Source organism: Beta vulgaris, chromosome 2 (assembly GCF_026745355.1).
Source record: "Beta vulgaris subsp. vulgaris cultivar EL10 chromosome 2, EL10.2, whole genome shotgun sequence".
Classification (NCBI taxonomy): Eukaryota; Viridiplantae; Streptophyta; class Magnoliopsida; order Caryophyllales; family Amaranthaceae; genus Beta; species Beta vulgaris.
In genome coordinates this window covers 40,800,992-40,812,699 of record NC_079203.1, presented here as the reverse complement: position 1 = coordinate 40,812,699, position 11,708 = coordinate 40,800,992, and the positions used below count along the sequence as shown (strand labels likewise).

At 33.8% G+C, this 11,708-nt stretch overlaps 1 protein-coding gene across 1 annotated transcript; it reads left to right on the top strand.

Annotated features, from left to right (window-relative positions):
• The first annotated feature begins 2,151 nt into the window (after positions 1 to 2,151).
• On the top strand, positions 2,152 to 10,476 carry LOC104886566 (cytokinin dehydrogenase 7). Its single transcript, XM_010671020.4, has 4 exons — positions 2,152 to 3,361; positions 3,470 to 3,745; positions 4,693 to 4,955; positions 9,880 to 10,476. The coding sequence occupies exons 1-4, from the start codon at positions 2,624 to 2,626 to the stop codon at positions 10,196 to 10,198; spliced, it is 1,596 nt and encodes a 531-aa protein (XP_010669322.1). The 5' UTR covers positions 2,152 to 2,623; the 3' UTR covers positions 10,199 to 10,476.
• The last annotated feature ends 1,232 nt before the right edge of the window (positions 10,477 to 11,708 follow it).

Genomic DNA, 11,708 nt, shown 5'->3' with positions numbered 1-11,708 from the left:
ATCAACAAAAGCAATCAACCATAATCTATACAAAATTAAAAATTTAAAAAACGAAATTAAAAACTTAAATATTCAGATCTAACATTAAAACGAAATAAAAAAAATAAACCTAAAAAAACAAAATCAGATCTAACATACAAGAATGAAATTGCACTAAATATATTTTAAAAAAAACCTAAATCGCCAAAATCAGAAAGAACTTCGTTCTTTCCTCAAATCTCGTTTTTCTTGAATTTTCGTTCTTGAATTTGAGAAAACAATAGCGAGAAAATTGCCCTTCAATTTGGGAATAAATCGATGAAAAATACCATGTTAGCAGCGAGGAATTCGAAGGACTCGTCGGGGAAAAAACGATGAAAAATCGTCGTTGTTGGTGTTGTCGGGTCTTCGACGCTGAAGATTCGCTCGCCGGAAAATGGTGTTGTCGTTGTTGGTGAAGAACCAGATGGTTCGATATGAAGAAGCAGATGAAACGACTTATTACGGTTGAGTGAGGGAGAGGGAATTAGAGAGAGAGAGAGATGATGATGAAACGGCTAAGAGGAATTAGGGTTGAGTGAGGGAGAGGGAGAGGGAGTGGGGGAAAAAGAGAGAGAGGAGATGAGTGACGCGGCTGAAATCTGGGCGAATAAATTAACTATCAAATTGAAATCTGGGCGGTAGGGTTTTTGAAATAATAAGGAAGTGGGCCTCGTGGCCTTGGTATCTGCGTCGCACGTTGAATAAGGTGCGATGCAAATTGGGCTCGGTATCTGCGTCTCACGTTAAATAAGGTGCGACGCAAATTGGTCTTTTGCAATGCACCTAAGTCACGTGTGACGCATATAGCTCGTATCTGGTACTTATATACCCATGTTATACATCGCACTCCTCTTACGTGCGACGCAAATTACTTTATTGCGTTGTTTTGTCATTCATGCGACGCAAATGGGGTGACGCAAATCGTCATTTTTCTACTAGTGTTATGAATTAAATTTTTCATTAGTTTTAAGTTGCAATAAATGTGTTTATACTATTAAATAGTCATTTTTTTTTACTTCCCTCAAACTTTGTTTCATTGGTTACCTAACATATTAACACTAAATGTGTTTATAAACAGTCCACCATTACATTATTAATTCAATTTTACTCCCTTTATCTCTCCTACTTTAACCCTTTTTTTAATTTGTTTATTTATTTTAACCTCTTTTTCTCTCCTACTTTACCCACCCCACACCCCACACCCCAGACATGTGGATCCTCCTTGGTATCTGTAGGAACAGTAACAAGGAAAATCTTTAGGAAACGGAGGGAGTACATTAATACATTTTTTTGTGCTATAAATAGATCATATTAAAGATATTTTTTATAAATAAACTTGGATACTTAATTAAGGAGTTAATTATAAATTATAGAGTTTGTAAATCTGTCCAAGTTCAAGGACATAGCTTGTGGAAAGCACCAAAAAAAATTAAGGTCCATTGATCTCAACTAATTTTAATTTTTAGACAATTTAATTCTATATAAGTTTTGATAAATTCAAATTATTTAAGCAAGACAAGCAAGTCAGATAAGTTCAAACAAAATATTTTAGTTCTAGAAAACCTGAAACAACTTAACAATAAATCAATTCAGGTAAAATGAATGTGAACATACCCTAAATTAATTCAATTTTACCTATATTTTACAAAACCCAAAAGGTCAAAAAAATGGGCAAACAATCTTCCGTTTTGGACACTCATCAGGGTTACACATCTCATTCTTTATTTCTTTTTAAAATAAGGTAGATTTTCCCCCCAATTATGAAAAAGTAAAATTAACACTTGATAGTTAACAATTACTCCGACAACTTTTTTTTTTAAAGTATTTGCTACATTGTTGTTTTTTACACTAGTTTTTAGGAGAGGTCCCTTTTCAATCTTTTTTGAATAAATGAGGTCAAAAAATAGTACTTTTAAATGAAAATAGAGAAATAAATATAAATATTACTTTTTTTGTGAAAAAAGAGAAAAACAAATATAATAATATTAGTTATTTGTGGGCCAAGTTTTCTAATTATGTAACAAGTAAAATCTTTTTTAAAGTAATAAAAAAAAATTAAAAAATAAAGTGATAGACAAACAATGTACTCTACTTAACTCAATAACTCAATAACTCAATAACTCAATAACTCAATAACTCCATAGTACATACCATCTATTCACTTTCCTTCCCCAACTGAATATCGAAACTTTCTCTCTCTCTCTCTCTCTCTCCATTTCTATTTTTTCCTTCGAATCCTAAAAATCACTAAACAACTTTCATCATTCTTTTCTCTCTTTCTCATTTTTCTGGGTTAGTTTTCTCTCACTTGAAAACAGCAAACCTATTATGACTAGTCTAAGAACAATTTTATAAAATATCGTTGAATTCTACATTAAAATTTCATTTTACTTAAAGAAATTTCTTCCAATTGCCGTCTCTTTACCAATTCTTTTTTAATTTCATTTGACTTATTGCACAAATTATAAACTAATCCCCTCAAATTTTTCTTATTTAAATCCCTTCATTGCAATCATTCATAACTCACTCTTCTCTCTCTCTTCTTTAACTCTCAAAAACCCAAGAATCCCAGAAATTGAAATTTGCAATTCAATTTCACAAAATGATAGCATTCATAGAACACAGCTTCCACCATGAAAACGACACCGTTGAGACATCCGACCAAAACGACGGCGCTCAATGGCAGGAAGCTCTTCAAAAACTCCAAGGCACAGTTGATTACGACTCCATCTTTACCGGCTTAGCCGGTAAAGATTTCGGCGGAATGAACCGGACTAAACCATTAGCAGTAATCCGACCGGCCGGTTCATCCGACGTGGCAACCGTCATGAAAGCGGTTCAAACAACTCCCCGTCTAACCGTTGCCGCACGGGGCAACGGTCACTCAATTAACGGTCAAGCCATGGCTGACCGTGGTTTAGTCATCGACATGCGTGCCATGGGTGACCATCCTTCCTTAAACGTCGTCGTTTCCTCCCCTGACGACAACAATTCAAATTCTCATTCTCTCTCCTACGCTGACGTCAGCGGTGGAGCATTATGGGAGGATGTGTTAAAACGGTGCGTTTTGGGGTATGGATTAGCGCCTAGAAGTTGGACGGACTACCTAGCTTTAACGGTAGGTGGGACCCTCTCTAACGCCGGCGTTAGTGGTCAAGCTTTCCGTTACGGTCCTCAAACTTCTAACGTAACAGAATTAGAGGTCGTTACAGGCAGGGGTGAAATAGTAATTTGTTCTGAGTCAGTTCATTCTGACCTCTTCTTTGCAGTTCTTGGTGGTCTCGGGCAGTTTGGGGTAATTACTCGGGCAAGAATTCCCCTTCAAAAAGCTCCGGATATGGTTGGTATTTTGTCTTAGTAATTTTCATTATGTTACCCCTTTTTGGTAATTTCACTCAACTTTAATTCTCACGTTTATTCCCTTTTTTTTTAATTTTCGGGGGATTAGGTGCGGTGGATAAGGTTAGTATATGCCGAGTTCGACGAGTTCAGTCGAGATGCCGAGTTTTTGGTGAGTCAACCCAAGGATGACTCGTTTGATTATCTAGAAGGATTTGTGTTTGTCAACAGTGATGACCCTATTAATGGTTGGCCTTCAGTTACTTTGGATTCGGATCAATGGTTCAACCCGGATTTTCTACCTACGAGTTCCGGGTCTGTTTTATATTGCCTTGAACTCGCCCTCCACTTCCACCACCACCACCATCCATCTCACGTTGATTCGGTAATTTTCGAGCTTTGCCTAATTTATATCCGAATATATAAGTGGATATTTTTAGGAAGTTATTTTTACTAACGTTACTAAAAATGTCACTTTGTATATATGATATATCCAAATAGTGGACGTCGGATTCGTAGCTTCTCTACATGTTGTTTCGTGCTTCCAATCAATTCTTAACCCATTTCCACCTTTATTTTAAAAGAGAAAAAAAAAAGTAGTACTTCGCAATAGTTAGAAAGTGACCTGAACTACTTTACAAATTGCGCAAATAAAAGTTACCAGATTTTAACTTTATTTTTTTCATAAAGGTGTGCATGACTTTGTTTTGACCTTAAATAAATAAAAAGTGATGCTTTACTGTCGGGTCAAAATTTAGATTATGGGTCCCAATTTACCTGTTTGACCATGAACTAATCTTCAGTGGGCCTCATTTTTTTTTTTACAGCCTGACTTTTGCACGAGTGACTGAACTCAACTCAAAACGGGCTTTATTTTCTCACATAAAGAAGAAAAGTGTTTCACTTGAAAAAATAGTCGTAGGAGAAGTGAAAAAAATTGTATTATTCTAGTTAAATTTTTCGCAAACAAAGAAAAATAAATAAAAGGGAAAGAGGGGGGTTTGAAACTGACCATACGAGTTTGTAATGTAATCAAGAAATCTTCCATTGGATTTTCTGACACCATAACGTATCGAAACGGCCATGCAAACAAAATTTCCCAAATTTCACAAGTGGGCCCCTCCTTCTACTTTGGTGTCAGTCTCACTATCTTCTCATCACACCATGTCTATTATAGTAATTGTACTCCTCTCTCTTCCTAAGTTGCTGTCGTATTGCTGATCATTCAGATTTCCCTGCTTACGTTCTGGTCCCCCCTCTCCCTGCCTTCTCCACAAAAATAAGAAATTACAGTGTGGTTTTTACTGAATTATTGCGGTAAAAAATATGCAGGAGGTGGATAGATTGATCAAACGGCTGAGATTTGTTAAGGGATTACGATTTGAGGTGGACGTGAGTTACATGGAATTCTTACTACGGGTGAAGAAAGTGGAGCAACAAGCTACTGTGAGTGGGATATGGGCGGCCCCACATCCTTGGCTTAATTTGTTCGTATCAAAGAGTGATATTGCTGATTTTGATCGGACGGTGTTTAAGAAGATCCTCAAGGATGGGATTGGTGGGCCCATGTTAGTTTACCCTCTTTTGCGGAGCAGGTGATTATTTTCTCTCCTCTTTCTCGCATTAGTTACTCATGGGACATTTCGTCATAAGTAAATATGATCGTGAAATCTAATTGATTAAAATGATTCTGAATAAATGTATTTATGTCGACCTTAAAATGTGCATTACTTGTTATTTGTGCCCTTACCGCCTTTCTTCTATCTATTACTTTACTTGATTTGGCTTATCAAGGATATCTTGATTTATTGGTTAAGATTGAGGTGTTGTAAATAATATGTCATATATTCTTGATTGCGGCTTATATGAATATAAAAAAAATAGTCCACTTGCCTTGATTTGAGAGGTAATCCATTAATTGAAAAATTGTTTTAAGGACCACTAAGAAACAATTTACTTGATATGGAAAGGATAGGGATTGATTTGCACCTAAAAAACCTACTAAATGGCATTTTAATAGGGGCCTCCCCACTAGTTGAGGTGGGGCCATGTTTGTAGGAGTATGAGAGTATCGTTTTATGATCATCATTCAAATTCTTTTGCTGCTTCTTTCCCATTTGCTTATTTTTTGTCTTATTCTTCCCTCTTCCCCTTCACTATTCTTTTACCTCCTTTTTTTTTTTTGCTTTAAAGTTTTCTTTATAGCTAGACATAGATTTAGATAATCATTGCTAATGTACCCCCATCCCTTCCCGCCATTGATTAGCTATTTTCTGGCCATCCCTTCCCGCCACTGTAGGTCTTTAACGACAAGTTTAATTGTCGATTAGGTCAGATTTCGAATCGGGTTATTTTTAGGTTGATTTATATTCTCGACAAAATTGTATGAGAAAATAGTGTTCAAGATCCTACATTTTTAGTCGAATTTAAATTTAGATTGTGTATATGTTGGATGGAGGAATTCAGGATATTTGTGGTTAGTATTTGAGTACCTTGGATAAATTTTAGATTTTTAAATTCAATGGAGATATTATTTGTGAGACACAATCCTTTTATTTCTTGTAGTGAGGCTATACTGAATGAAAACAGTTATTGAGGGTCATTTTGTTGCGGGCCAGAGTTTGTTCCTCTTTCTTGTTTACTACTCCCTCTAGATCTTATTAATTTACTAGTTTTGACTTATACTATCTTTTGTGATACGTAGTTAAAGAAAATATAGTCATATGAGCTGTTAAATTCGTTGTATTATCTAAATATCAACTTTTTATAATGTTGACTTATTGATAAATTAGAGATACTAAGGTTCAAATTAATGCAATTGGCAAATAGGTTCCAAAGAAATGGATAAACCAGTAAAAACAGGTGTCCAAGTAATTTTTTTTAATCAACTAAAACTTAGTCATTTTTACGTTAAACACCATATTTGAGTAGTTTTGTGGGGAATTAATACGATAAAATTGCGTCCAATGCCCTAAGATTAGATTTTGAAATAGATTTGTTCTAGTTTTTGGATAGAGTTAAATTTGATAAGGTCTGATTCAACTGATTACCTTTCAATTACTTTCGAAAGCACGATCACAACAACCTGGGATACTAAACATTGGACCCACATTCTTAATTTCATGGATGTCACTGTTTAAGCTAATGACAACACATCTTTTTTCAACTGTTTTTCCCTCCTCTTGTTAACTTTCCTTTTCCCTTTTCCACGTTGATAAGAACTTATAAATTGATCAATTACTTTCAAGCGCATGCTCATAACTATATGTGAAATATAGGGGGTCCCCTCGTGCTTAATTGCATGGGAATTTACCTACGTGTCGTTCTTACTATGACTGAATATGGTTTGGACTACCAAAATTTGACACATGGTGACACGTCGGACCCGCGTCACCATATGGTTTGCCTTGAAAATTGACCTTATAGGATTTGACATGCTGACTAATTCAATCTTTGTATTATAAGGGTGGTTAAGATATTTTTCATTTGAGTGCCAAAATCTTCATTATCTATTATCTTGTTCTTGATCGATTACATTAACTTCCTCACCCTTTTTCTAGAACTTTAGACTTTCAAAACTCAACTCTCACTTAGTAAAAGAGTTGGAATATTATTGGTTAAATTTTAGTTGGGGCTAGATTTTGTTTATGAGTTTAGGGGCCACCTTTATAAATTCGTATGGACTAGAATATCTTCACTCTCCTAATAAGTTAACTATAAATCTATAATGAGTCGAAGTGTAATATTATAATATTAATAATATTGATGCATTTGGTAGGTCATATATTTGGATATTTGTTGCACCCATGATGAAACAAATATTAACTTGTGTACCTAAATGCTTTTGATTTGGTGGCCTGGGTCCATCATCAATATATCAAATACAATTCACAAAATTGTCACACTTATTGTTTTTATTTAAGTTTTTTGCTTTACTCTCCTATTAGTGACTATGCTAAATCTAATCCATTTTAAGATAGTAAAAAAAACATGTATTTCATCTGTTTACCTAGTTGCGACATAGTTTAAAGATATAAATTTTAGCAAATCTATATGTGAGGAATTGAAAAACATAGAAGGATATGGTAAAAGGGATTATCCAATGAAGAAAAGAAAGAAATAATCACATGATGAAAAGGGTTTTGCATAAGAACATTTTGGAGAGGAAAGTGTTGCTATGTGTTAGTTTTCGCCTATTCTTTTAATCCACGTATATAAGAAACGTTGCTTTTAGGGGTCTAATAGTTTTGATTTTTTGTTTTCTTTGTTTTTTATTCTTTTGTTTATGTTTACATTGTCCGAGTTTTATTGTCAATGGAATCTATTAGTGGTTGGTTATAGTTGATGTGGATATTGAAATGGTATTGTCATTATAAGAACAACGAGAAAATAGGAAGGAGGGTGAAGAAGATACTTTGATCACAATAATACGTTTTTGTGAGAAAATCCGAAATTCATTTTTTCCCTTTTGTAGGACTATCTTACAATCTTGTTCCTTCTTTTCTTAAATAGTTTATATTTAACCCTTTTTTGCATTTTTAAATATGTAGTTTGCGGTGTTAAATTATCTTACTATACCTAGTCAAAAATCATAAACATATTGTTTTATGAAAAAAATTAAGTAACACCTAAATATTATTAAGTCCCTATACAGCACTTGGCACATATCAAAATCCATAAAAAGCATAAGTAGCATATTATGGATAAAGGGGAAAGTAAAGTGTTTTGACCCCCTATGAAATCAATGATTTCTACTAGTACAACATACATTAACCTATCACCAATCGTTTATATGCTTTAGTAAGAACAGGAAAATAAAAATACAGCTTTCATGATGGTTTGTTTTACTACTTTTTTGCCATTTGAGAAACGACAAGTGTATTTTAAAAATTGCCAACCATTTGCTATAATGACACCATAATTTGTCTGGGCTCTCAACGGCTGATTTTCTCTCTCTTCCATTTCGTAATACTCATTTTGTAGAGCATAATGGATGACGTGGGTATGTGCAATTATTTGTTTGTTTGCTCTTTCTGGGTTAAACACCATTATTTTTGTGCAAAATTCCAAATGTTTTGACAGAAGTAGACATTCCAATTCCAAATGCAGCAGCTATTCCCTTCTTAATTCCTAACCTTAAATAAATATGCTATTATATTCTTTTAGAAGTCGTTTGGTATAAATAAATATGCCTTTTGGGATACTATGAATATATAGAATTATTATTGGAGTGGCATGTTTGATATGTGAGATATGGATCGTTAGGTTGAGATGGTAGAGAAGTGACATCGCTTTTCATTTTGTATTCCTGAGGTTTAGATTAAGTCGTATGAGATTTATTTGAGGAATTTTCCATATCCCCCTTCTCTCAAATAAGCCCCTTTCATTCTACCTTTAAAAAATATTTGAGATATGAATTATTAAAATATAGTGAAATGACACGCAAAATTCACAAACATTAATTCCTGTAGTTTTATTATTATTTTATGGGAAAAGCTAAATGCAGCCCTTAGGGCTGCATATAAGAACCTATAAATGGAAATTATTTTGTAAAACAAGCATTAATGGACCTTGAATAAATTGCATGCTTTTTGTCATAAATAACCAACTTTATACTAGTTTAAGAAAGGTATTTAATGCTTATATGCAGCCCTAAGGGCTGCATTTAGCATTACCCTTATTTTATTGATGATTTTCTAATAGAAACTTTAGCTATGTATTCGTAATTGGGAAATTAATAAATCATGTACAAATATAATTTGTGGTGTCACACTTTATTTGTAAATGGTTTCTCTTCCCTCCTTGTCATAGGAGTCAAACTAAAACTTGCATTGTTGAATGAAATATTAGAGGAAAAAAGAGAAACGCTTCATTTTTCTATGTCTAGCTTTTTGCAAAAAATTATAAACAATGTGATTTACTTCCTTAGTTTCTAAATTAGTGCAACAATTTGACTTTTATACTTATCAATGTACCACTTTAATCATTAATATCTCTAATTATTCATTGATAGAATGATTGAAAAGTTAATATTATGTAAATATTCATTGGACAAATTGAATAACACATTGTAGGATGAACTCTGTTTGTGTATACGAGTAGCAAATTACCGTAGAAATAGAGTATATAAATAGTATCAAAGTTAAGTGTTGCATTGAAAAATACTGAGAAAGTAAGTTGCAAACTTCAATTTAAAAGTAGTCAATTGAATTGGTGTTTGTGGACATAGAAAGTATACAAGCTCACCTCAAATTTAGTCATCTTTCTTGAGGAGAGGTCCAATTATTATAACTAGATACAGGACCAGTATTATTGAAGTTATGATTCTACCCTCATAAAAATTCAGAAAAAACAAATTATATGATGATTTTGTGATGGAAAAAACAGAACTTTTTTGTAGGGTAACACCCTGAAAATAATAACCTATGCAACTTAACCAAAATTTATGTTATGGCACACACTTTTTCATCTACAGCCAGTGTAAAGTTTGTGACTGGAACGTTTTTTGGTTTTGATCAGGTGGGACAGCCGTACCTCAGTAGTAATACCAGAAGGAGAAATCTTTTACTTGGTGGCCTTGCTCCGCTTCACGCCGCCATATCCTAGTGGTCCTCCGGTGACGGACTTGGTGGAAGAGAACCGCAAAATAGTTAAGCATTGTACAAAGAAAGGGTACGATTTCAAGTTGTATCTTCCTCATTACAAAACACAAGAAGGGTGGAAGCAACACTTTGGGAGTCAATGGCCAAGATTTGTTGAAAGGAAGGCAATGTTTGATCCAATGGCAATTCTTGCTCCAGGGCAAAAAATCTTCTCTAGGACTCATAATATTAGTTAGCTACTGTAATAGTTAGTCATTAGTGTATGGTCATAATCAAATCTTAATTTTACCTGAAAAAAAAATACCTTTTTTTCCTTTAGACATTTTCTTTCTCATTTGGCATCAATTGCCCTGTTGATCTTCGTAAATGGGTCAATATTGTTATTAGTTCATTATAAACATTAGGAAGCAATGTACATGAATTTTCCCTGCATAAAAGTTGTCTTATTTTCCATTTTACACAACGATTAAGTTAACATTGGTTATTACTCTCTTCAGCTGTTCTAGTTACTGCATTTTTGTCCCCATGGCAAGTGTTATTATCCCAAATATCAAATACTATGTAGAATTGTGTAAATTTTCTTGTCCTGGCTAATATATATATATATATATATATATATATATATATGTATATATATATATATATATTGTACGTTAGTCCTAACGTGAAAATATAAAGTTAATAAGAGAAATAATAACAATATATAACGTGAAAATATAAAGTTAAAGATATAGAGAACGTCACATTCTATAACAATTCTATAGTGAGAGCACCTAATGGGGTATTTTTTTAGTACATTATAAGATGTTAGAGCACCCTTTTCTTAAGGGAGTGACCTAACAAATCAAGAAAAACAAAATTAGAGTGCCCTTCTTTAAATAGATAATTTGATGCACAATTGGCCTTGCGAAAAATGTAATTTATGGAGCAAATAGTCAGCTGACTGAGTATCAATCTGATGTACTTCCTCCGTTTTTTTTTTTATAGATGCTAAATTTCCCTTAAATGGAAATGTCATAATAGATGCTACATACCATAAATGGATTCCTTTTCACCATAAAAATCTTAAAATACTATTAAAAAATTGGTGGTCCCCCACCTTCTCTTTTAAAATACTCATACTTTTTCCTTAACAAATGTTTTTATATTTAAAACGTGGTGGTCCCCTACTTTCTCTCTCTACCTTTCTGAAAAACCCCCCACTTTCTCTATGTAGCAAGAATAAAAACACAGAGGAAGTAATTGATGAGTGTGAATATTCCATGGACATGAATAACGACCTTGAATAATTCGAATTACCACCTTATTGTCTCCTTCCACATAAATGTTATGAATATTTGGATTTTGCGCCAAAAATAAGGCCATTACGCAAGCCCCAGGCTTCAGCCACAAGAGCTAAAGTGTTACCAAAATGATATGCTAGGGGTGCTAAAACGTGTCAGACAGAGTTTCAGATTATTACACCAGTAGAAGCGGATGCCCCAACGGCAGATCCATCAAAGTTAAGTTCACAATATCCTTGTGGCGAAAGACGTCATTGACTAGATATTCTGGGAGGCGACCCGCAAGGAGGAAGGGAAGAGATGGTGAGAGAGATATATGTCATTGTAAGAGCAGTCCATTCCTGTTGCAAATGTTAGGCTCTATAGTATATACGATCTATGTTCATAGTGTTGTTCTAAAAAAAAATAGAATTACGTTCTTTCCAAATGCTCCAAAGGTTGTATAACTAACCAATTGAATAGA

Coding starts and splice junctions, on each gene's coding strand:
- LOC104886566 (XM_010671020.4), top strand. CDS start 2,624: ATGATAGCATTCATAGAACACAGCTTCCACCATGAAAACGACACCGTT. Junction 3,362..3,469: donor TTCAAAAAGCTCCGGATATG/GTTGGTATTTTG, acceptor TCGGGGGATTAG/GTGCGGTGGATAAGGTTAGT. Junction 4,956..9,879: donor TACCCTCTTTTGCGGAGCAG/GTGATTATTTTC, acceptor GGTTTTGATCAG/GTGGGACAGCCGTACCTCAG.